The sequence below is a fragment of the Strix uralensis genome, chromosome 2, assembly GCF_047716275.1.
Source record: "Strix uralensis isolate ZFMK-TIS-50842 chromosome 2, bStrUra1, whole genome shotgun sequence".
Taxonomy (NCBI): Eukaryota; Metazoa; Chordata; class Aves; order Strigiformes; family Strigidae; genus Strix; species Strix uralensis.
In genome coordinates this window covers 25659583-25684620 of record NC_133973.1, presented here as the reverse complement: position 1 = coordinate 25684620, position 25038 = coordinate 25659583, and the positions used below count along the sequence as shown (strand labels likewise).

Sequence of the window (25038 nt, the reverse complement as noted above, 5' to 3'; positions counted from 1 at the left end):
ACCCACATCCTTCCTCCTCGAAGTTACGCAGCAGGGTGTCCACAGATAAGTTAAATAAAATTGGAGACATTGGATCACCCTGTTGTACACCAGTCCAAATCCCAGTGTGAGCCAACTGTTCATTCTTCAGGTCAATACAGCTGTATTTAATACCAAAGTTGCACTTGCGTTATAACCTGCTGTTGCATGGTTGCTGCAAACAGGTTTCAAGCACATACACACATTTAACATTCCGTATGTATTTTTCAAGTGTTATTTTAGAAAGCATCACATTTTCAGAAGTCATCCTGATGACAGCAATGTGAAAAATATTAAAGAATTTTTCTTTCTCAAGTGTATATGGTGTGCTTTGCCTCAGTGCCCATTATTTTCTAATGGATCCTTACTTAGTGTCTTGTCAAGTCTATTTAGAAAGGGATTAGCAATTTACAGGAATTACAAGCCTCAGTGTAGAATACATAATGAGTCTTACATTTCTTCCAGCCAGTCAGGGTTTTTCCTTTTGTCATTTCTAGACAGCTTTTATTCAGTTAAACATGTTGAATTGCAAGGTGTGATTTCATCTTCCCTGATAGGGAGCAGGGCTATTAAACTAGCGGTTAGAGAGGAATTTTTCTGGGGAACTGGCTTGATTTGTAAGAGAAATGAGAATTGTTATGAGAAAGGGATTACGAAATCCTTGGGGGTAGAGAGAAGCTTAGAAGGGGAAATACATGTGACTGCAGTTGAGGATATCAAGTTTTGAGTAAGAATTTGATCTTAATCTTGAAAACCATGCTGTAATGTTTTTAGCTGAGGCTTTTGGGGGTAAACTGAATTGTAAAAGTGCCATTCAGTTACCTGTTAATCATAGTAATCTTAGACTGTAAAAAAATGAAGTTTTTATGTATTTTTTTAAACTTGCATACTTGGCCAGTTTTGTGGGGTTTTTAATAGCTGGCAGACTGTGGGCTCCCCCAAAAGCATCAGGGTTTGTTCAGGAGGTACTACTCCGAGGGTCCTGAGCACTGTGGGCGACAGTCAAAGTCCTGAAGAGGCAGTGCTGTCTTCCTCCACTGGTTTGCCTAAGGCACTTTTGGAACAGTTAACTCTGAATTTCAGTGCGAGAAGAAGTGTAGCAGTGTGAGAAAAGCAGTGGACAGAACAATATGCGGTGAAGTGGGATGGGCAGTAGCTGAACTTTGAGGGTCTCACATCTGTGACTGTACCTGAAACTCAGAGTCATGTTGAAGGATTTACCTGATAGTGGGATGTCAGTAGAAACTACAGTGTAAACAGTAACAGTAGTTAAGATTTATTCATTTCTAGGTGGTGTAAGTGCCACTGTTGGTGAACAAAAGTCCCCTTGTCATAATGACAGAGGTGAGTCCAACAGGCACTAGTTCAACATCCTGATTGATACCACATACTCTCTGGGAGTTAATTTAGTGAGTCTTTTCCTGAGACTGATTTCAGAGGGCTTTAAAACTGTTTCATGGGTCTTTATATCAACATGGGTGGCACTGTACTTTACTTACATGTGAGCTGGGCTTGGTTTTCAGTTCAAGGGGGAACTTAAAATTTCCTTCCTTTTCCCATTCATGTGTAAAAGAACAAGTGTTAGCAATTTATTCACAACTAGTGGCATTAGGTATATGTAAAGGTACATATGTAAGATTTCCCGCTAACATCAGGTGTCTGGCTCTTGGATAAGCATGGTAGGTGTTTCACTAGGGCTATTACTGATTTCTTTCTAGTGGCATTGAATTCTCCGTGCTTTAACTTGTATATGAATGGGTACTGTATACTGAGTGCATGCTGAGGCTGACTAACTGGTGGTTGCTTGGTGCACTAAGCTTTTTGTTGTAACAATAATCTATATTAAAAAGTAGGGAGGGGAAAGAGCCAAACTGACACTATGTCATTACTTGTTCTGAGTAATATGTAATATCAGTAGGGCTGTGCTTTTATAATAGTAGTTGGACAAAGTGTCAAAGATTTGAGATGAAGAGGGAGTGCAAAGGAATAACAAGAGCTGCTTTAGTGAACTTTACTTGGAGTAGGGTGACTAATTGAATAAATTGATGCAAAAAAATAATAAAAGGTCACTGGTTAAGCTGAGTCAATTTTTATACGAGTAGACATACTGCATCGTCTTCTTGCTGCATTCAAAATGGAAAAGCCTTTGAAGAGACCTCCTAAAGGCCATCTGCTACAGAAGCTCATGTAGCACAGCTTTGTTGAGCTGCTCAGAATCATAAAGTCGGCTGAAGAGACCTATCACGTAAAAGTAAGTAAGAAAACAGACACACACACTCTCTTAACTGTTGTGGAAGGAGAAGAAGGAGACCTAGACCTTACGTTTAGAAGCACTGTGAAGGATATGCTATGCAAAAAAACATTTCTGGGATGTGTCTGCTTCATATTTGAGTGGTTATGGTATGTTTTTCTTTCTCCTGCAGTGGAAGTAGTTGGGGGCCAGATAGAGGCAAACTGAGCATCCAGACTTCTCACTTGAATAATACAGAGTTTATCTGCCTCTTTGCCTCACCACAAACTCCAAGAAACTGAAGTTTGTGCTCTTGTATATACCCAGTTAATTGGTTTTTAAATAAATCAACTGCACAAAAATAAATGTTTCTTCATCTGTTTTGTAGTTGGGGACACAGAGGGAATGAACTTAAGTGACATACCCAAAACCCAACAGGTCAGTGTCTGGGTGAGATCTGTGGGGCTCTGAGCTCCATCTCTCTCCTATATAACTGCTTTCACAGACCTCCTCTGGATTTAGGTTAGAGAATGACTCCTTGGGAAAAGCTCAGAAGATAATTTTGTACAAAATAATCCATGGAGATGCAGTTCTCAGAATTATTTTCAAGTGCTTACAGAGAAATTCTTCTGTCACCAGAATGACTTTTTGTTCTAAGTTTCTTTTGCACATCTCAGTGCCTAACTGCAGTTGAGTGACACACTTAAAAAAAGAAATGTGGTGGGTCTCTAATGTGATTTACCTCTAGTTACTCTGTTTCCTAAATTCCACGTGTGTAACAGGGTTATCAGTAATATATAGCATATCTGCTGATAGCTAAAGAGAGAGGGAAATAGATGAAAAACCAGTCCCAACCCTTAAAGACCAGAAACCACCTTACCTACTGAAGTCATTCAATAGGAGGAGTCATGAATTGCAGAAGCTTGAATACAGCTTTGCTTTCTGCTTCCTACTCTACATGTCACTTACTTCATTAGTGGCATTCAGTTAGTTAGAACTCTAGCATACTGTACTTGATTTGCCACTTGTCTGTGGATATTACATATTGCTTTTCTCCATTTCAACATGCTGAAATTGTGTTTCTTCATCTGTTTGATATACTGGGTGGAATCAGGTAAGAACCATTAGCTTATTCTTTGTGATGTAGTCTCTCTGCTTTATTCAAGCATTAAAAATGAATATTCCTTCATTTAAATTGGCCAAAAGATTAAATCTTGTGAATTATGCCTAATGGAGCAGACAACTAGTAAGGAGAATTTGATCACTTTGAAACTGAGATGTAAGTTTTCATTTTAAAGTAAATAGAACAAAGCCTGATACTTTATCTCTGGTTGTACTTTGCACAGAGACACACACAGGTATGTGCACTTTGTACGAAGTAGAAAGGTAATTGTGAACTAGTTTTAACGTATTAACGTAAGTTTATTGCGTATTGCTGATTTGATAGGTTGACAGGTTTTCCAGTTACGCCTTAAATAGTAAAATTTAGTTGTAAAAAAATCAGTGTGCACTTAAGATTTTCTCCTTTTCAACCACAGAAGATAGATACAACACTTACAAACGTACACGGGAAAGTTAAAATTGTATGTTGACTGAGTCAAACTGCGTATGTAACTGCATAACACCTAACTGTATGTTCTGACTGTACAGAAAAGTGTATGTGAGTACTCCCACAAGTGTGCATGAAGGGCAGCTGGGTATTCCTTCCAGTAATCAGTCAGAAATAGGAGTTTGAAAAAACTTCCCTTAATGACTCCTCGCTAAAGAATTCAAAGTACGAAATCTATTTATAGTATTTACTAATTCCACAGTAAAGAAATATTCTTTTCTCTATTTACTTTTCAAAGAATAATTGCTGTCATTTCACAGTCATAAGTAAATGAGTTGTTTCCCTTTGAAATTTCCCAGCTAGAAAATAGGTTTCATCAGTTAAAATAATTTCCTTGTGACAGATTTCTTACTCCCATGAACCAGACTGTGTCTCTGTTTTATGTCACTGTCATTCCACTGACTTTAGAAAAATTAATTCTTATTTCTGCCAATCAAATGATGAGAAATCAAAACATAAACTGATACGGAGGAACGCTTCAACATTTACAACATCTTAGCATGAATCTTTTCTATGTTAGAAATGTAGGAGTGAATTATAAGGATCAATGATTAAACTTGGATTTAAGAACAGTATTAGGCAAAAATGAGAGTTTCGTGTTCTAGCTTTGAATCTGAATAGCAAAAATGTAATCAAGTGGCTGTTATTGTTTAGCTTTGTACATGATGTTTGTGTAATAGAATTTCTATTCTAGTTTTATTGTCATATATCATTATATGAAATCTAGAGATTAAATGTGACACATTCTATTAGCATCTCAGTATCATGTCACATGTATGACATTTTACCAGGTTCTTGAATACTGTTTTCATTAAATTCAAGGCAACTGCAGCTGAACAGCTCTTAATTTCGGAACTACTTCTTGGATAAGTCTCAGCAATGAAACTGAGTTGCCTTCCTGTATCACTAGTTAGTTAATAACCTGTCCAGTAATCGCACTAAAAGTTACATTATTCAGTGTCTAAATGAGGAGAACTCTGATACTTATTTTGAAATATAGGTAATTCTGACTTTTCCCACATGTAATAATTGTAGCTATTGTCATCTATGATAAGGTGATGTTGGGCATGAAACTTTGGACAATTTGAAACAGGAAGTTTCAGGCCATTTCTAACACTCTGTAACTTCAACCTTGCTCTGCTTTGCAAATATCTATTATTTTTTGTGATGTCCAGTCCAGAAGTAACTGGTCTAGTCATCGCAGGCCTAGGCGTGATTGGTCTAGTTGCCTAAGTGAGTTAGTGTCTTTACCACATCTTTGCTGCGTCTTAAGTGCTGTAATTCACATTGTTTAGCTTTGTTTAGATCTGCACTATAGTATCAAATAATTTTTCAGATACCTTGTAACCCCCAAGCACTTGCCCTTCACAGCTTTATATACTGGTGAGGGCCCTGCAGATGCGGTGGATTCAGTTCTACCTGCTAGCTGCTTGTTGGGAAAAAGAGAAGAGCTAGAACTGCCTTTCCTATAAGCCAAAAATTCTGAGAAATTCAAGTTACATTTTTTATTAGTTTTTAGGAACTGAGTAGGCACTATTCTTCTTCCTATTTTTGCTTCCTAGAAGTTGACTGAGTTTTGTTTTACAAAGTTCTTACTGACAGGAAAATTGAGAATGGTGCCATCAATATCAGACAAAAGCCTTGTGTAAAGTAGCGTAACCCACTAGAAGTCAAGAGGCGGGCCCAAATTTCTTTGGCCATAAGCCAGCTAACACCATGGCGAAGGTGAAGATGCCATACAGAAGAACTGTGACAGGCGTCAGCGTTGTGCCCAGAATCCTGAAGTGGCTTATCCACACAATGTGACCTCAGCAGCCAAAGGATACTTTTTAAAGCATTAACTTTTGATGTGGATAAGCACATGGGAAAAATCAGGTCTTCTTAGACCCTTTTGAAAATCTCCATCCTCTTGTTGATCCTGACTGATCTACAGCTTAACCTTGTATACCATAACTGTCCGAGTATAAAAAAGGTAAATACCACCGTTTTTCTTGTGCCATTATGTACATTGACGTCACAGGTTCTTATTTTTTCAAACTCAGGACAAGATCCTTTGTTTTTTCTTTCTCTGTTCCTTGGTAAGGGTGTCCTTATAGTGATCCAAAACTAGGGAAGGGTTCTGGGTCATCCCGTACTGTCAGGCAACTGTTTCTTATCGCTAGATCAAACAATAAGGCCTAAGGATTGGCAACTTTGACACCCTGGCCAAAAGAGGAAGAAACAACCACAATGGTCTTCCTGTTTATACAACACACACTAGTTGTGAAAAAATTCTGATAACCTAAATTTGATGGTTAAACAAAGGATCTTATCAATGCTGACTACTAATTTGTATTTGTTATGGAGAAAATATATTCTTCAGGAACAATTAATTTGGTGTTTGAAGGGTTCAGAGGAGCACAGTGGTGTCTGTGGAGTCATTAGTTAAACTGTGGCTCCTCGTTGTTCAGTGCATGTTCTGACACCTCATTCCAAAGGTCTGGGGTGAAGAAAATGAAAGTTCTTCCATTTTAGTGGAAAAATGTGGAAAGAAAAGCGAAGAGGTGGTATTTCAGGTGGCGTAACTCATCAGATGACTGTCTGATATTTTAATCTTTTTCAGATGAGGTGAAAAAATGTCCTGAATTTACAGATCTTAATATAGGCAATGCTTTGTCTGGAACAGAACTCCAAGTGCAGCTACTGCTATACACAAGGGGAAATCCATATTGTTCTGAGAGACTCATTGAACACAATGTTACTGCATCTGAGTACCTTAATACCTCCAAGAAAATTGTCTTTGTTATTCATGGCTTCAGACCAACAGGATCTCCACCAGTATGGCTAGGTGACATAAAGGAGCTTTTACTGTCTTCAGAGGATATTAATCTCATCATAGTTGACTGGAATCGTGGTGCTACAACTGTGAATTACGTAACTGCTGTTGAAAACTGCAGAAAAGTTGCAGAAATACTGAAGAACTATGTTGACCAGATGCTGGTAAGGCAGAGAGTTGCACCTGTTCTGAATAAGTTTAAATAGCATAGTTTGAGTGGGAATGGATATTTAAAATATATCTAAAAAGAAGCCCAGTGAACAATATCAAATGACATTTCTTTACCAAAGTATTTACTAAATTTGCATGCAGTTATTATTGAATATCTTTAACTTCACCTGAGTTCTTATTTCTCTTTCACTGAAGTATGCCTGAGAGGGCATCCGGTTTCTTTAGCCAGCTGGAAGTTTTAAGTCTTCTGGGAAGAGTGAGTGCACCAGTGGGGAGGTGAAGTGAGAGATGTTCAAATAATATGCAGGATTAAAATTTTAAAAAGGCATTGCACTACTCTTTTTACTATTAAACTACTATAATTAAAGATTTTAAATGAATGCAGGTGTGCATTTGGCAGTATTATTCAGCAGTTCTATGGCATAAGTCTTTGTTAATGGTATTATGTTTTTAATTTATTTTATTGGAAGGATAAGGCAGGGGGAGAATTTTTTTTTCTTAGTCTATAGTTTTGGTTCATCTTTCTTGTATCTGGTAAATGTCTTCCTCTTCCCTCCCCTGCTCCCCTTCTAACTAGTGTGACATTTTGGAAGAAATGAGACTCAAGCTTCCTTTTTACATTTTTCTAGTCAAGCAATTTCCTAATTACTACACTGTTTAACTAGTACAGAATGACAAACTGAAAAAAACTTTGTAATTTCCATTTGTTTTTAAAGTTAGAAATTTAGAGGTACAATTTAGAGTATTGACAAAAAGTGAAAACTAAATCAGTCTACTGATGCCTGTTCTGTTAACCGTGTGTGTGGTTGTGGCTATGTTTTCTTTTTCCCTGATAGGTGGATGGAACTTCTCTTGACTCTATGTATATGATTGGAGTTAGTCTTGGGGCGCATATAGCTGGTCTTGTTGGCCAGAAGTATAATGGCAAACTTGGCAGAATTACAGGTAAATATTTTAATCCCAATCTACATATTCTAATCTACTTTGTATTGTTGTCGTAACTGTGAATCAGAAATATCGACAAATGAGAACTGACTTTTTAGTAACATACACGAGGAAAAATGTATCCCTGATAGAAGTTCAGAACATTGTGAAAGTCTGCCTTCAGGACATAAATTACAGCTGAAATTTTCCAACCTGCCTACCTCTAGTCTTTCAAATGACAATTGAATGCTACATCCAAATGCTACTTAAGTTAAATGATATGCTACCCAAGTTTCTGCCTAGTTGATGGAGCAAGTCAGGTCCCTCTGAAGGGAAGTTCAAAAGCTCTTGGTCAGACCACAGGAATCAGGCACAAGGCTTTAGTTTCAGTTTCAGCCATCTGAACATGGTGTAGGCTTTAGTACAGTGAGCTGTCTCATACAGGGAGCTTGAATCAGGTGTGCAACCTGTGTATGGATACTGCAAATTTTGCCTCATACTTGTTTACATTGTCAGCATTGCCATCTTCAGGAGAGGTGCGGTGAACCCTCATGTGGGTACATCTTTCAGGACTGCACAAAGTTTAGGATTAACTTTTAGATGCTGGAATCCACGGTGCTAATTTGAGTGCATGGGCTCCAGATACTTCTTGTGGTAAAAGAGCAAAACTCACTGCAGCTAGCATGTTGAGAAGGAAGCTGACTAAGCTAACTATCAGAAAAGGTGCTAAGAGGAGAAGGAGGAGGATTTAAGAGAGCAGCTGTTTTCAGGCTGAAAGAAAGCAGTATACCTCTCCTTGAGATTCATAGCTCCAAACCTTCTCTTCAGAGTACTTAAGTAATTTTTCTCAAAACTTAAGAGGAGCCAGTAGCCAGCCTTAAGACAAGGAATTAGAGACTCCTCCCCTTTTCATACAGTAATCTGGAAGTCAGGACATTTTCTAAGACTGTGATAGGCTCCAGCTATATTCCTTTTATTAAGTATACTCATTTCTGCTTTACAAAATTCCCTAGAGTTTGTTGGCATTACTGGTTGGCAACAGACTTGATTGCAGTGCTAGGCTAGCACGTCTGTGTCTTCTCTGTACAATAACTGGGAGCTAGTAGATCTGTGTAATTTCTGAACTCAGATGCCCACAGGTAAATGGAATTATATGAAATGTTTCAATCACCTTCTTAAAATTACAGATATCGATGAATAAAGGCAAAGATTGAGTAGTCCAAATACACAAGGCTCATAACCTGTTCTGTGAGTTTTGATACTTTTTCTTTCAAACAAGTGGAGCCAGTGGCCCAAACTGATGTTGGGAAAATGAGATGTAAAAAAAAAAAGACAAAGAAAAAGATATTTTCTTCTTCACTGTTTGGAGGTTTCAGAAATATAAAACTTACTAGTGGACTAAAACAATTACCTTTGTCACCTGGGGTACTATGCATGTGTATTCCTCTCATTCCACGATCCTCTGTGGTAGTTTGGGTCTTGCTTATCTTGACCTTGAGAGAGAACCTTCCTAGACTAGTTCTTAAAGCCAGTTAAACCATAATACAAATTTGGATGATCCAAGGTCATACACTGTCCCTGGCTGTCAGTCAGGGAAAATGTAATTAGGAGCCAGTTAAGTGTAGAAATCCATCTTTGCTGCTTTTTCTTTTCCCCTCTGTCTATGCTTTTGTTGTCAAGAAAATAGGAGCAGAGCAGACCTCAGCTAACAATTTTGCTTTCCTGTGAGGGACAGAAATTACCATCTTGAAAATGATTAGGCTTCAGGGCTGCACAACAATAATTCCCTATCCTTAAAATTAATGAGAATACAGAGTGTTTGAACTTTAAATACTTTGCCAAATCTCCTCCTCCTTGATATAAAGTGCTTTTTATGGATCTCAGTTGGAATCTCTTTTGTCATAGTTGAATTTTGATTTGAGTATAAAATTTCCAAACCTCCTTCAGGTGCAAATGTGGTCAAAAATTAGTATTTCACTTAGTTGTATATAACAGTTGTTTTTCTATAAGTCATTTCAACACCAAATGATAAAATGATTGAGGCATGTTTGAAATTGTCTCCATCCAAGATGTCTTCACCTTGTGTTCTGGTGGTGAGAGTAGTTATATTGTGCATTTCGTTTTTATGAAGTACGTAATAGGTACGGGAAAAAGGAGAAAATTAATTCTCCAGATTTGATCCCTAATGCTGTTGGTTTATAATTTATCTGAGGAACTGGGAGATGAGCACAAGTAGTTAGGGAGAGCAAGAAATTCAAAGATATGGGTTGATGAGTCTTGTGTTAGGAACCATTGCTTTGCTTAGGAAGTTGAAGAATGGAAACTTGAGAATTGTGTTCATTTTTGTTTTGATTATTATTCCAGGAAAATGAAGAGTCATTGATGAATAATGCTGAAATGCCAGTCTTGTATATATCTGTAGAATACGTAATATTCTGTAGAATTTGTAATACTACTGGATACTACCCAGGATTTGTAATACTACTGTTATTTTCATTTAGGTCTTGATCCAGCGGGCCCTTTGTTCACTCGAGAACCACCAGAGGGGAGACTGGATCGTACTGATGCACAATTTGTTGATGTAATCCATTCAGATACTGATGGTAATAACATAGCCTTAACTTTCCTATTTCAACTCAAGTAAAGGCAGGAAAGCAAAAGAGAAGGGATAAGCTATTTCAGTAACATCCAAATAGTGCTGCAGAAGTATATTTTTTGTTATCAGGTGGATTCCTGTGCTGTTGCTTTCTAACAATATCTATACTTTTGAAATCATACTGTATCTTGTTATGCCTATTCATCAAGAAATTGAAATTCAACTTTGCTAATGACTTAAGCAGTGATGGGCTGTTTGTTCAGTTCTGACATGAGTAGCCTTGTTATTGAGTGAAGTTTCATGGCTGAACCTGGAACTATTGAAATAACTTTTATGTCCAACAGCTAACTGAAGGCACATGTAGATAACCAGTCATGAGTCCATTTAATGTCACACAAAAGTAGCGATTACACCACTGTCATTTATGTCTTGTTTGTTACAGTATATTCCTTCTGAATATGAAAAAAACAATTCTGCACATTGAATAAAGCATGCCTATTATATTAATTTATGATACTGCTATTTGCAAAATAGTTTAGCATAAACATCCTTCTGCTGTGCTAGTGTGTATAAACATAGAGATTGTAAGCACATTATTATCACTGAATTAGTCCCTTCTGAGACAGCCAGTCTCAGCTGTATCACATTAATACACTACAGATTCACTGCTTAAAATTCTAAATCACATTATTGTAAGGTTAAAATGAAGAACATTGTAAAGTCTGCTTCACCGATGCTATAATCTCGTTTAATTTTTTTCTTAAATCCATAAGTAAACCTTTCAAACCTACCATACTTGTCCCATTATTTGTGTAGTTTCATATCAGTTTCTTTAATAATATTCAAAATTAAGCATTTTACTACACAAATTTATATGTGAAGCTGTAAAATACCAATTTTTGTAATGTTCCAATTATGTGAATAAAGATAATGTGTGGTAAAAAAGAAGGTAGTTCAGATTGAGCTAAATTTTGCTCATGGTCTTTCATAGGACAGATACAGATTTTTCTACTTTGATATACTGCTTATATTAGTGTAGCTCAGAATCCAATGTCATGGGCAAAAAATGGAATATCTTACTCTAATGAAAATTACATCAGGAAGAAATTTTGGTTGCTGGAGAGAACATGAATGTCATAAATTTCTTTGTGCAAATAATGTCTCAGCTACAGCACTGAATAGTTGCTTCTGTTCTTTCCTTTTTCTTTTGTGGCAGTAGGAATCTTACATAAATTTGTATACATTTGTGTACAGCATTTTACATGTATATAATTTTCTTAAAAAGAAAAACCACAGATTTCAACTCATAACATGACTCCCATTTACAGAATGAAAGAACAGTATAATTTGAAAAAAATGTTAAGACCTTCATGTTATTTTGTAATGAATGTAGTGATAAATAATTGACTGCATAATTCTGTTTATGTTTTTTTGATTCATGATGTTTTTACTTTAGCACTAGGTTTCAAGAAACCTTTAGGAACCATTGATTTCTATCCAAATGGAGGAACGGATCAGCCTGGTTGTCCACAAACATTATTTGGTGGTAAATAAAAATCTGTTCAATAAATGAGAAAAGAGTTTAAGATCAAATCAAAAAAGGTTAAAGTGAATTTGGTGGACACTGCACATATTTGGTAATATGGGAGCTGAGGGCATTGTATTCTTTCTTTTCCATCCCTACTCAGCAAATGAGAAATAACAGACATTTGACATCTTTTTTTTTTTTTTTTAATAAAGATCTTCCTATAAGCATACATATTCCACCATACCATTATTACTGGTATGATGGAATTATTATATATGCAATCTGCATATAGTGATCATCATTCTTCTGTGTTTATATATGGCTAGGAATGGGGGAAGATGTTTGTGTCCAAGTGGTTGGGACAGAATCACTTGCATATGACGTGGAAGGCAAGGCTTTCAAGTCTTCACTGTGTCTTAGGTTCCTCCTGGTTGGCAGTGATGAACTAGGATTTGAACAGGTCTTCTAGGCTCTAGGATGAAATCAGGTTTATGACATGATCTTCTGCTGCCTCCATAAATCTTAGGCAGGGTTGCTGCCCATTGTTTTTGTTTTCTCTTTTTGGATATGTTAATGTCTGTCTGTGTTTCTGTTACTAATCTGCACAGTGCTGCTAGGAATTAGAGCTGCTGCAAAAGCATAGGACTTCCACTTGTGTGTCTGTGAGTACAGGAGAATCCCTGAAGACTCAGGATCATCTTGATCTGTACAGTTCTCATAGTTTGTATTGCTAGGAGAGGAAGGAATTTATTACCCCCCAAAAATAGAGAAAAGAATCTCTGAAGTATTCCTAACGGTAATTTTTCTGCCAAAATGTTCTACACTGGATGCAACAAGGCAAATTTTAACTCAGACTCATGCCTTATAACAAAAAATTCTGTAAATTTGTTAGGATTTAGTAGACTATTTCTTACATATAAAACCCTGTAGACTTTTCTCTGTACCTGTAATATCCAAAATAGTCCTCAATTTGTTCTTGTGTGTGTGCATCCATGTTTTACACTTGGTGGTCAACTAACCAGAGAATAAGAGCATGGCTAACTAAGAATGACTCAGGTAAATGGGATTATTTTGATAACACCTTTTCATTCATGAAGAAAAAGGATTACATATGTATTTCATTTTTTCTTTCCTGAAGGAATTAATTATTTTAAGTGTGACCATCAAAGATCTGTCTTCCTCTTCTTATCATCTTTGAAAAGAAGGTGTGACATAATAACATATCCTTGTGACTCTTACTTGGATTACAAGAGAGGAAAATGTGTTGATTGTGAAGCTTTCCAGCCAATGTCCTGTCCAGTACTGGGTAAGCATTATATCAGCTCTGGGCTGGCTGAGGTTTTCTGGGAAATCCAGACCAGCTCTTTCTGGGGCTACTCCAGAGATCGGTAGTATTGTGTTAAGGGTTCTGTAGCGATTGAGCACGTGCAGAGCTGCATACTGTTTAAAGTAGTTTAAACTTTAGGGTTTTGTCTGCTTTATAGTTATCTGTTAGACACAGGTGCTGAACGTTCCTAATCTTTGATCATTATGCTTTCCAGTCTGAAATGGATTCACAGTGTATTTTCTTTCTACAGAGAAGCTGCTTCTACTTAGTTCATTACTTTAGGTTTTCACAGTGTGTTATCATCCCTAGAGTACCTCTGGTTTTTATTTAAGAGTAATAATGTTTATAGCAACTTCATGGTTTCTCTGGCTCTTCTTTTGGAATCAAGCTTTTATTTGGAGGCGTTTTTAGTTGTTTGGGCGTTTATTGCTTTTAGAGAGGATCTGGAGACTGTTTGAAAAGAGCTATAATAGTGTGAGCATTTTCTAGTTGGTGAGGTTCTCTTAAGAATGGAATTTTTAAAATATTTAATTAGAAGTTAACTTTCAATTTGTACCTTGTCTTTTTTACTTCCTTATATTAGGATGTACACCCTAATTTTATTAGTTAAATCAGGTTTGAAGAAAAAGCATGGATAGACATATCTCTATGCTATTTTATAATAAAACCCAATCAACAGGGCCTTATAGTAAAGGGGAAAGACTCCAGGACTTCCCCAGCATGGTTATTAGCCATGCCTGATGCACTTACACAGAAAGCCTGAGCTAGAGGTGGAGAAATATTTCACCAGTCATCTGCCACCTTTTTTTTTTTTTTTTTAATAACCATAAAACCTATGAGGAAATTGCAGGCAGCTGAATCTGGGAACTGAGAGAAGCAGCAGCATCCTTATACTGCAGACTTTCCTGTCTGCTACCTTGCAGTGGCAGCTCTGCAGCCTGGAACTAGCACTTGTTGTCTAGTCGAGGTAAAGAAATCAAGAAGGAGAGAATAGCATCAGCCATTTTAGAAACAAGGACTATTATCAAGCCCCAAAGACAATAAGCATAGAATTGTATAAACCAAAAGTTCTTTCTACATTATATCCATAAGTTTAGGAGGTTCACAGATTATCTAACATTTTATTAAATAATATCTACAATTATAGACTAAAGGGTTTAAAAATATTTGCTGTAATTATTCAAAAAAGAAAGGAAGAAATTTTACCTAATGTGAAACTGTCCTGTAACTGATCTGTGCAAATATGTGGGCTACTTTTTTGGGTTTGTTTTTATTACCTCTGCAGGAGTTTATAAGTACTATTTTTTGGAGTTAGTACTCTAGACTAGCTTCCAACTATTACATTATGACAATTTTAGGGATACTAATATATTAGAAGAATGAAATACTTGCATACTACATTCTATTATACTCAGGAGATTCCTGCATTTTCCAAGTCAATTTACTTTCTCAAGGAAGATTTAAGAAAATTAAAGCCAAATCTGTCACTTCGGCTGAGTTTCTTTTGTGTAATTATACGTGTAGCATGATTTTGCTAAAAGTCTGAAATGAAATATTTAAACTTTGGATTTCAGGTTATTATGCTGATAGATGGAAAAAACTGTTAATCTCAAAGAGTTCACCAATAAAAGCTTATTTTGATACCTCGGACCAAGACCCATTCTGCAGTGAGTGACTGAATATGTACATAACAAACTTTTTGAAATGTTATGGCTGGTTTTTGTTAGCTGATCTGGAGTGAAAGCATGTTAAAAGTAGAAAGTTATTGTTAGCTGCTGTGTAAAATAGTGCAATAAACCATGAGCTAAGTGTCAGTTCACAGACTGGAGGAAGAAGAATGATTGTGGCAGAAGGGTAAGCAATACATGAACTGAGAAAACAATGTGGCTTTAAAAGTAATGGAATGGACTGCTAAGAGGAAGAACAAAACCAGAAAATGAGAATCAAGTGACAGGGAAAATGCTGGACTGAGAGAACGTGCTTAGATGGGATCATTGCTGCTATTTTCAGAGAGCACAAATGGGAAGCAAGACTGCTCTGGGTGGGGGACAAAAAGGAGACACCTCTATGTTCCACCTCAGGAGGAGAGCACCCCACAGTCAAGTAAAGCTACTTCAGCTTTTAAAAGTCCATGTCTCTCTAGGAGTAAAACAATGGAGGGAAAAGTTAGCTGACTGTTTCAGGGTTATACTCTATGAGAATGAGTTCTCATGGCATGGGCTTTAGCTGCAGCACTTTGGATATCTACTTATCCATGTAGAGGTCCAGTTTGGATTCTCATACAATTTCTGGTTTTATTAACAGACTTTATCACCATAAACAAATGTTAGCATGCTCTTCTAATGGCTTATGTTCAAGGTTCTTTGATTTGGGGTATGGGGATAGGTTTACAGGGAATTCAAGTGAAATCAGGTTTTCACATTAGCTTTTTCCATCATCTTGGCAAGTTTTGTAACCAGGGACTGAATATCTCTTTTTATAGTGGTAATCATGTTTACTTACATCACTGTTTCTTCCAAAGGGCCAAGGAGAGGTTAACGAAGATGTGATGGATTTTACATAAAATAACTCTTATTCTCAGTGGTGTTTTGGCTCAACCCAAACTGGCTACCACTGTTCTCCTCTGCTCCTGTCTGCTTGGGCTTTGCTCTTCCGTGCTCTCAAGTCTGCACAGGCCACTAGGTCTTTCTCCTCATTCATTCTTCTGGCAGAAAGATACGGCTTTGCTTTCACTCTCACACATGTTAAAATCTGGGCAGAATCCTTATGATGGAAAGATTACATTGCAGAAGGAAAAGATTATGTATAGTGTTCTGGGATGGGGATGGTAGAAGGGAGAAAAGGGGGAGAAAATTACCAAACATAGGAGGAGACACATGGAGAGGAATAAGAGGTGTTGTAATGACAGCATAAATTTAAGGGAAAATACGCAAAGTCAAGAAGAAGAATGAGTCTACTAAGCCAGTCTCAAAACGAGGGTATTTATTAACTAAAGCTGTATTTTAATTCTTAGATAATTGAAAACATGAGGAAATAGAATTAAACAAGAGGTCTTAAAACTAAGTGAAACTGTAAACCTGAGCAGGATAAGTTTTTCATGTGGGCTTGGTCTTTTAGGAGAGAATGTTAAAAAGTAATGTGGGGAAAAAAAAAAACCCCGACGTTTCCTTACTTGGTGAGTAGGAAAGCTGTGTTTGCTCTGGGTAGCCCTAGCATGGTTACAATACTGGTGATGGTTACAGAAGTGTGGTAGAAGGCCAGGTCAGGGTTTCCGAGGACACAGTGGAGCAGGTCAGCTCCGTGCCTGTGCACGGAGGGTGCCAGCCCCAGGTACCCAGCCTGTTTTCCTGAGGCCATGGGCCCTCCAGGGGAGGGGAAGAAAGGCTGAAGCATGGGAAAGCAATCAAATCCATCTCCTCTTCCTTGAACTTCCCCATGCAGTTTTTCTAGTATCCACACAGAAGTTTTGGCAGGTAGACTTCTCTGAGGGAAGGGTGCCTGGAGGACCTGTGCTGCTGCACCTGCTCAGGCTGGGCAAGCAAGGCATGGGAATAATGTCTCACTTCATCTTTTACCACCTGACTAATCTGGTCACCTAGCTAACTGCCCACTTTGCCTATACATAAAGTTTGTGCTAATGATGTTCTTCCTTATTCCCTGCCAATGTACCGCAGCTGTTTTCTGGACATGTCACTTTTGTGGGTAACATGATGGTGTAGCTACACTAATAGCTCAAATATCCCCTCTTTGCAGAGCTTGCGAAAACCTGAAGGTGCTAGTTAGGGCTTCATTTTGCAGTTTTTCCTTAGGCAGGTCAAAATCTTCATGCTAATTCTGATGGTAGCTTTCTGATGGAAATCCTTTCCATGTAAGAACTGGAGGAAATGGTACACTACTTACACAGAACTCCAGGACATAGCCATTTGGTAGAAGCTAATTTTTGTCAATAGCCTTCTTATTCTGCTTTGACTTGGTAACTTGTAAGTAAAGGGTCACTATTCCTAGCATCACCAGTGAATACTTTTAACAGGGTGATAGCAACAACTGTATCCTGTTGAGGTCATTCTTTAAATCTTGTTATTTCCTATTCCTTTCTGCAGTGTATAACTACTTACTGGATATTACTACCTGGAATAAAGGCATTAGGAGAGGTTTCATTAAAGTTAAAATAACAGATTATGCTGGAAACATAGTAGAATCAGTGATGAATAGGTATGTTGTACTTTGTCTCTAAATCTTTTTTATCACTTTATAGGACTAATTTTCTGAGTTTCCTAAACCTTTTAACTTGTTAATTTGTAAGTCAAAAAAATATCATGAGGTTGTTAAGACTTGGCCATGGCTCCTTTTCCTGTATATGGCTCAGTGTCAGAGGCAATGCTCCTCACACTGAAATGATCCTCTCTCCATTTATGAACTAGCCCAGGTCCTTGCATGGTACTGGTTTGAATCCACTTCTAAGTGTCTTTGTTCTGAGTGCTCAAAATCAATATGTCTTGCAAGATTTCTGGTTTTAATAATAATGCTTAACAATAATGAATATTACTCATCTAACAAAACCCTGATTAGAAATAATGTTTTTCTTTAGTGAAGCTTCAACATTTCAGCAATATAAAAGAGTCAAAACGCTAACTGGATTTTACCGAGACCTTGACAGCATATCAAAAATTTCCCTGACCTTTACTACGAAGACTTTAATAGGCCCAAAACACAAGTTTAGGATTCTCCAGATGAGGCTGAAATCTCTTAATAATCCAGAAAGGTAAGTTTTTGTCATGTATCAAAGTTGTGTATCAACAAAACTGCTCAGGATGTGTATTTCCCTCTATTGATTTTTTTAATCACGTATCCCTAAATGCATGAATATCCTTCTCATCCTACCTAGGATCAAGTTTATCACAGGGAAGAACTGCTCTGTACATTAACATTTAGTGCACATCACCCTTGTGCATGCAGAAGTCACGTGTGCTGCTTGTTACAGCAGGCTGCTGCTGCTGTCTGGTCACAACCGGTTTTCAAGGACCACTTATGTAGACCAGCCTGACTTACATCTGCATGCTTAAGTTCTCTTCCAGAAGATAAATTTTATTATGCACTTCTCTGATGTTAATCATGTGTCCATCCACATCTTTTCACACTCAGATATGAAATGGAGCACTTCAGCTACTTGTGTGACTGGAATAGGTTTTTTGGTCTTGTTGTTGAAGGTAAAGACCTTCCAAGACCAAAATATAGTCTATGCTTGTCTATATTTAAAATGAAATCACCTGCATTTTTTGATAATTAAGTGTTGTTACTAAGCTTTTATTAATTATTTCTGGTTTTAAATACTTCAACAGTATTACCGTATGTTCATTTTTTAGATCTCCAGAGTTACTTGTACAATAGCACTAGCAATTAAATTTTACATTTGCATCTTGTGAAAATAACATATTACATGGAATAAGTAAGAAACATCCAGGAGTAGCAAGAGTATTTTAGAGTTGTTAATGTTTATTTCCTTTATATGAATGGCAGATTCAACAAAGTCAGAATTTAAAATAAAACCTAATAATGGTTATCAAATAAGTAATGAGTGGGAATAATATTACAATATGAGTAAATTTTAAGTCAGTATATTTTGTTAAATTGAGAAATAACATTTAAGGCTTTTTAATTTGGTATATGATAATAGTGTAGTAGGAATTGGGTATGATACTTTGTAAAAATTATGAAACCTTGTTAAAATAATCTATTTCATATTGCCTGGGAAAGAGGAGGAGGTGGGCGGTAGAGACTTAGGAAGAAACAGAACGCTTGGCAATCAAAATAGTACTTCAGAATGTATATGCATTAGACTTTATTAACATATTGAAAGCCATAAGTCTCAAGCTCTCAGGTGAACTGACATGATTTTATGTAAAAGCATTTGGTGATAAGAGATAGTCAAGGCTCTAAATCATATTGCAATTTTTTTCCTCAACCCAGCGGTGATAAATCAGAAGATACATTTCATGCAGGTGTTCAGGATTTTTTCAGATAATGATCTAGCAGATAAGGAGGATTTTCAGTGAACAGCCCGTATTGGTTTTGAGTTTTCATTCCTGTTACTCAGACTCTTGTTAGTTTTAAAGTAAGATGCACTTGATTTGCTTTAATATAGGATCCACTGAAGTCCTTCATGCAGAGCCTCATCACATGGCAGTCATATAGGCACATTAGGTACTTTTAGATAGCAATGGAAAATAGTGTATTGAATCAGCATGTGAAAGTAATTTAAATGCAGATGTTACAACACTGTTGGGTGGTATAATTACATAATTGCTTATTGTAATTATAACTATATTTACCTTATTTAGTTACATATAATTACAACAATTACTTAAATACAGGATAATCAACTAGAAACTACATTAAAAATATTCAAATTATTCATATAACAAAGTAGTAGGTGAAAAACAGGGGACAGGTGCAAGGATAAAAACAATAGGAGTCTCAGTCTCCCCAGATCTGTGTTAGTAGCAGGCAGTGGGATGGGACTTTGGGGAATATCACTGACGATTGTCTACTGGGCTGGTCCATTGTTCACACAGGTGGTGTGTGAATGTGGGAGTGTTAAAAGGTACATATAATTTTCAGACTCTGGTCTCTGAGATAAATCATTCCTACTCACCCATAAAGCCAGAAAGCTTTCCTATCTTGTGTGTGTCCAGGTGTCAGTTCTCCCAAAAAGCTTTTGAAACTGTCAGTCAATTCAAACTCAGCTGATGGGGAAAGTGAATGTGTCAAAGCTACTTAGCCCAGCAACCTTTGGTTTTTTTCACCAAAACTAGAACAGGAGTAAAAAAGACAACCTTATTAATACCTCTACTGAACAAGAATGTGTGGCATGCATTTGCTTTTTAGTAGAAAGCAGAGAAGCCACATGTGGTCAGGGATTATGAAAGCCTCACCTAACAAAAAAATGATTTGTGTTTTGCTCCTGTCGATGAACTGGACAACCTACTCCTCACTCAGGGCTACTCTCCTATAAGGCATTCCTGGTACTCAATAATCACAAGATTAGATGGATTGCACTTCAAATGAGATACATGATACATGTGTGGGAACCATGTGTTTTTATTTCTAGTATTCATCATTATGGTTTCTCTAACGCAAATACTGAAATATTTTTCTATTAATGTTAATAAACTTTGTAGGCTGCAGCTGTGCAGATATGATTTTGTACTGATGGAGAACACCGAACTGACCTTCAAACCTATCCCTTGCCCAGAGAGGGGTATGTGAAGAGAGAGCTTCTACTAACTTAATTTCTCGTAGAGCAGTGACATTTTGATTCTTCCTCGGGATAAAGACTTCAATGAGAAAGAAAATGAGATAACTTAGATGTATTTTCAAGAGTCTACCTGGCAATATGCATTACTTGCTTCGAATGCCTTAGGGTGAAATGAATGGAAAAGTTCAGATATCCGTGTATTTGGGAAATTTGAATAAAGTAGATGTATTGTGGTGGAGAACATGCAATGGTCTATTCACTATTATTTGTTAGCGGTGAAGCGACTGCTGAATTAAATATGAATTATCTGCATAATCCTGGCACATTATTTGTCAAGTCATACATATATTTAATTATTTATTATTTGTAATGGCTTTTACATGGAAACATAATTATCTGTCTACTAAGTGAATTTAATATGCTGTACATGTAATCTACAGATCTAATACACAGCAGTTTTGCTGTGCTGTGTTCATTGGATAAATGAATTCACATTTTCTCATTATATAATGTCTCAGTCTGAGAACTGGAACAACAAGATTTGTGAGCACATATGTAAATTTGCTATATAAATCAATTATCTTTATGCTCATTGTAGATGAATATTATTGCTACCATTCAGATTTTTTTTGTATTAAAGCTATGGACAGGGCAGCAATGTTTTGGATATGAAGTAATTCTAAAGTGTATTCTGAAGAGAATGACTTAGAGATGAAATAAATGCATTTTCATTCTGTTTCTGTTTGGGCCTCCTGGAATTAGAGCTGCTGCTCAGGTTGAGATTGATGTCAGATTTTCACCTATTGGAACTGAGCAGGAATAAGCCCTGCATAAAGATTTCTTCCTCCAGTTCAGGAAAAGGTTTTCCAATGCCAGATTGCCTTTCCTGATGCTACTGATTGAAGATCAGATATGTGTATTTTTCTTCCTTAAGGGTTGCCTTATGTATTTAACTCTGGTTTCTTGTGTAAATGTGTCCTATGCCCGTTGTCCTTTTCCTTTCTTTCCTACGACCCTGCTGTCCCTGCTCTTGTCACCAATACTTGGTTGAACCTTTTAACCATATTCACCTGAATGTCAATGGAGTGGGATGTCCAAAACCTATGAATTGTAAGTTTTATTGAAAGTCAACAGCTGGGTTAGAAGGAAGATGGAAGATAGTGTCCCAAGGAAGGGAAAGCAAGTTATAACTTCGCTCTTTTCATTACAAGAGGCAGCTCCGGCATGCTGGTCAGTATGTGCGAAGCTCTGAACCAGCCATCACACGTGCTTTTACTTCTCTAGACACAACAAAAACATACAGAACTGTGGACAGACTTGGTCATGGACTGACTTTTAAAAAAATATTACTTATTTTATAGAAATGATAATTACATTCCATAAGATTTCTCAGGTGGTGTCTTTCTCAGCTTTATCATTTTACTGTATACTGCTTTGTTCCTTTCCTCTGGAGGAATCAGTAGAGATACACAGGAAAAGACATTTTTGTCTGCTTATATGCATGTGTGTGGAGGGGTATGGGGTTTTTTTAATTTCTCCTCTCTTTTTTTTTTTTAAAAACTGCTGTTATTCTGCTTGTTTTCATTCTGCAGATTTTTGTCCAGTCTTGCTCTCATCAATCCTAGTTTCCCCTTTAGAGGTCTCTGAGCCTCCTTCCTTTTATCACCTTGCTTCCAAATACCTCTTTTAAATAATTTTAAAAAAGCATAAAAGCTAATCAATGTTTCCTTTTAATGTTGCTTTATACAATTTCTCTAAAGTTTTATATTTTTATATGTTTAAAAAAATATTTTTTAATCTTTTATATTCTCACTTTTTTTTTTTCATTGATTTTATGTCCTGCTGAGAAGAACTGGAGTACAGAGGTATGAATATGACTTTTGGCTATAAACTTTTGTTTTGCTTGAGATTCAATTGTAAGTTAATATCTGGAAAAATTAATGAAATTATATTAGCTCTAAACTGGTGGCATAAAGGATAGATACACTGTTCTTTCCTGTAATGGAATTGAGTGCTTGTTTATTACTGCAGCTATTATTTATGTAGTTGTCAAATGAGTGGTTTTTTCCCCTATTTTGTGGATTGTTTATCTGTATGAACTTGATTTTCAACAGCTTACTCTATTTAAAGACAGAGACACATAAAAGTCTACCTTTTCAGCATTTGCTGGGGTTGACATTTTCACTATAAACTATATCCTTTGCCATTTACTTGGTCCCAAAAGTAGCATAGAACTCTGGCAATGCAGCCCTTGGAAAGGAGAACTTGCATTAGTATATGCTTTTAGACAGTAGTCGTAACTCAAGTACAATGGACTACTAGCCTCCTGCATCCTTTATCTATCATGAAAAGATACTGGCGAAATGGTGGCTACACAAGCAGTTGTGATACATTAAGTTGTGGGGTAGAGGATAAGACATGAGCAAGAAAGTGTGCGGAATTGAGGACTGAGATACCTTCCTAGAATTTTTCCTGTTGCAAATGCATGGAATAAATGTGAGGTAAGGTGCAGTTCAAAAGATACAAGGAGGCATGCAGACATGACTGACACTGATGCACAGTGGTGCAGTATAAAGGTAACGATATTATTTTCACACATTTTAAACATACCTATAAAAAGGGTAGGACAGGAGTAGTGATTTGTTGCCTTGATTTGGGTAAACTTTTAGTAAAAAGGAAAGAAGCAGCAGGGTTGATAAGGAGGTTCCAGTAAACAGCACGAGACAGAAAGAAACAATTTTTTTTCTAATTTCCCATTTTAGTTGGTAATTTCCATTTTGTAAGAGGAACTGTTCCAAGCAGTGCATTTCCAACACATAATTGCACTGCTCGAGTGGCTAAGCACTTGGACTGTAGGCTCATGTCTCCCGGCACCAACAAAAATGTGCTGTAATTGTTCAGAAATGCAGTGCTTTTTATGGCTCACTGCCACATGCTACTTTGTGCTAATTCTGTCAGCTCCCTCAGGCTCAGCAGAAGATGGCACAGGCAGGCAGAAAATGAAAATCTTCCAGGGAGTTCCCTGTTCTGAAGCAAGTGGTGACGGTAGTTCAGTGGAGCTCACTTCTGCATCAGAGCTGAAGAGAGGTTGGACTCGTTACTGTTTTGCATTCTCCGTCAGAGTACAAAATACCCAGTAACGTTCTTCATTTTACTACAAAAAAGTGTACATATGTTTTCGCTGGAAAAATTCAGAATGAGCTAAAAACAAGCAATCAATTTCCATTGAGAAAATCTAAAATGGAGAAATAGGTCATTTCAGACTAGTTTGACTTGGAATTAAATATTTGCTTTATACAACTACCCTAAATGCTCTGATTTTCTCCTGGTTCAGTATTTGTCAATAAACACTGGCTTGCTGGGTGGCCTGGTGATACTGTTGTGCTTTGGTTTTCTCGCCTGTAAAATGGAAAATTGTCCAGTCAAGAAACACTTCCCAATTTGCCATGATAAGTTTTGTTAACTTTATTTTAGAAGTTTGCTTGTATCTAGTGTGTTTAACTGTAAGGAACAATCTCTATACATGTGAAGAAAGATATATCCCATGAGTAAATGTAGGCTCTGTAATTAACCAGTATATTGTAGTAATACCAATGGGATCTTGTATATACTTGTAGTAATGAACTCTAAGTAATTTCTCTCAGATGCAACAAGCTTGGGAGATTTAATGCAATATTTTTATTTAGCGTTTAGTCATAGGGAGATGAAACTATTGACACGTTTATAAAATTAATATAAGCTTGTTTTTCCTGTGTTTGTGTTAGATCTGATTAGTATTTGATAAATTCATCTTTTCTTTTCACTATACTGTTTCAAATGACATGACAGTGAGAATATGTCAAGAAGCTCATTAAGTGCTAGTAGTCACTGGAGTAAGCAGTAGCTTACTTACATGAAAGCCAATGTATAATACAGGAGATATTCACTACATCACTCGTAATTCGCAATAGATTGAAATGGTCTACATTAAAGATATGTAGAACAAGACCATTTGCTAGTTTAATTTCAGATGGCTTTATTGATTTCAGTGATGCTATATACAGTTAAGGCTGTGGTTTATGATCTCTGCCTCAGATAAGGATTGATTTCACATTGGGATTACTTATTTGTATAAGGTGAAGTGCAGATCTATGTTGGTAGAATTAATGGCTAAGTTTATATGCAACTAAGTGGAAAGTAATTTAGTAGGGAGATGCTGAAAAGAGGTCAGGTATCTTTTTAGAAAGAAGAAAGCCCTGTAAAAACATGTGCTCTTTTTATGCAAATTTTGTAAATGGAGTTGTAGGTTACTTCTAAAGGAACACTTCAGGGTAATTAATAATCTCGTGAGACATTAATGTCTGGATGGCAAGTGATGGACCAATATAGTGCAGCTGATATGAGTGAGAAAGGAAGGATTCAGACATGGGGACATAAAGAGGTACTAAATCAGGATTTAGGCTAAGTCCAGTCACCTTCTGCATTTGACAGCTGTCACTGACAGCACTGAGTGGGTACCTCAACTTGTTTTTTCATTTGAAGTTTCCAGGATTTCTTCTGAGCATATCCAGATGTGTGCATCAGTC

General features: G+C 36.8%; 1 protein-coding gene across 1 annotated transcript; it reads left to right on the top strand.

Moving 5' to 3' along the window:
* The first annotated feature begins 2926 nt into the window (after window positions 1-2926).
* On the top strand, window positions 2927-21209 carry LIPI (lipase I). The gene is made up of 10 exons (XM_074857958.1): window positions 2927-3362; window positions 6460-6836; window positions 7680-7788; window positions 10269-10370; window positions 11820-11909; window positions 13030-13197; window positions 14793-14885; window positions 17319-17430; window positions 17807-17980; window positions 20397-21209. The coding sequence occupies exons 1-10, from the start codon at window positions 3314-3316 to the stop codon at window positions 20482-20484; spliced, it is 1362 nt and encodes a 453-aa protein (XP_074714059.1). The 5' UTR covers window positions 2927-3313; the 3' UTR covers window positions 20485-21209.
* Window positions 21210-25038: the final 3829 nt, after the last annotated feature.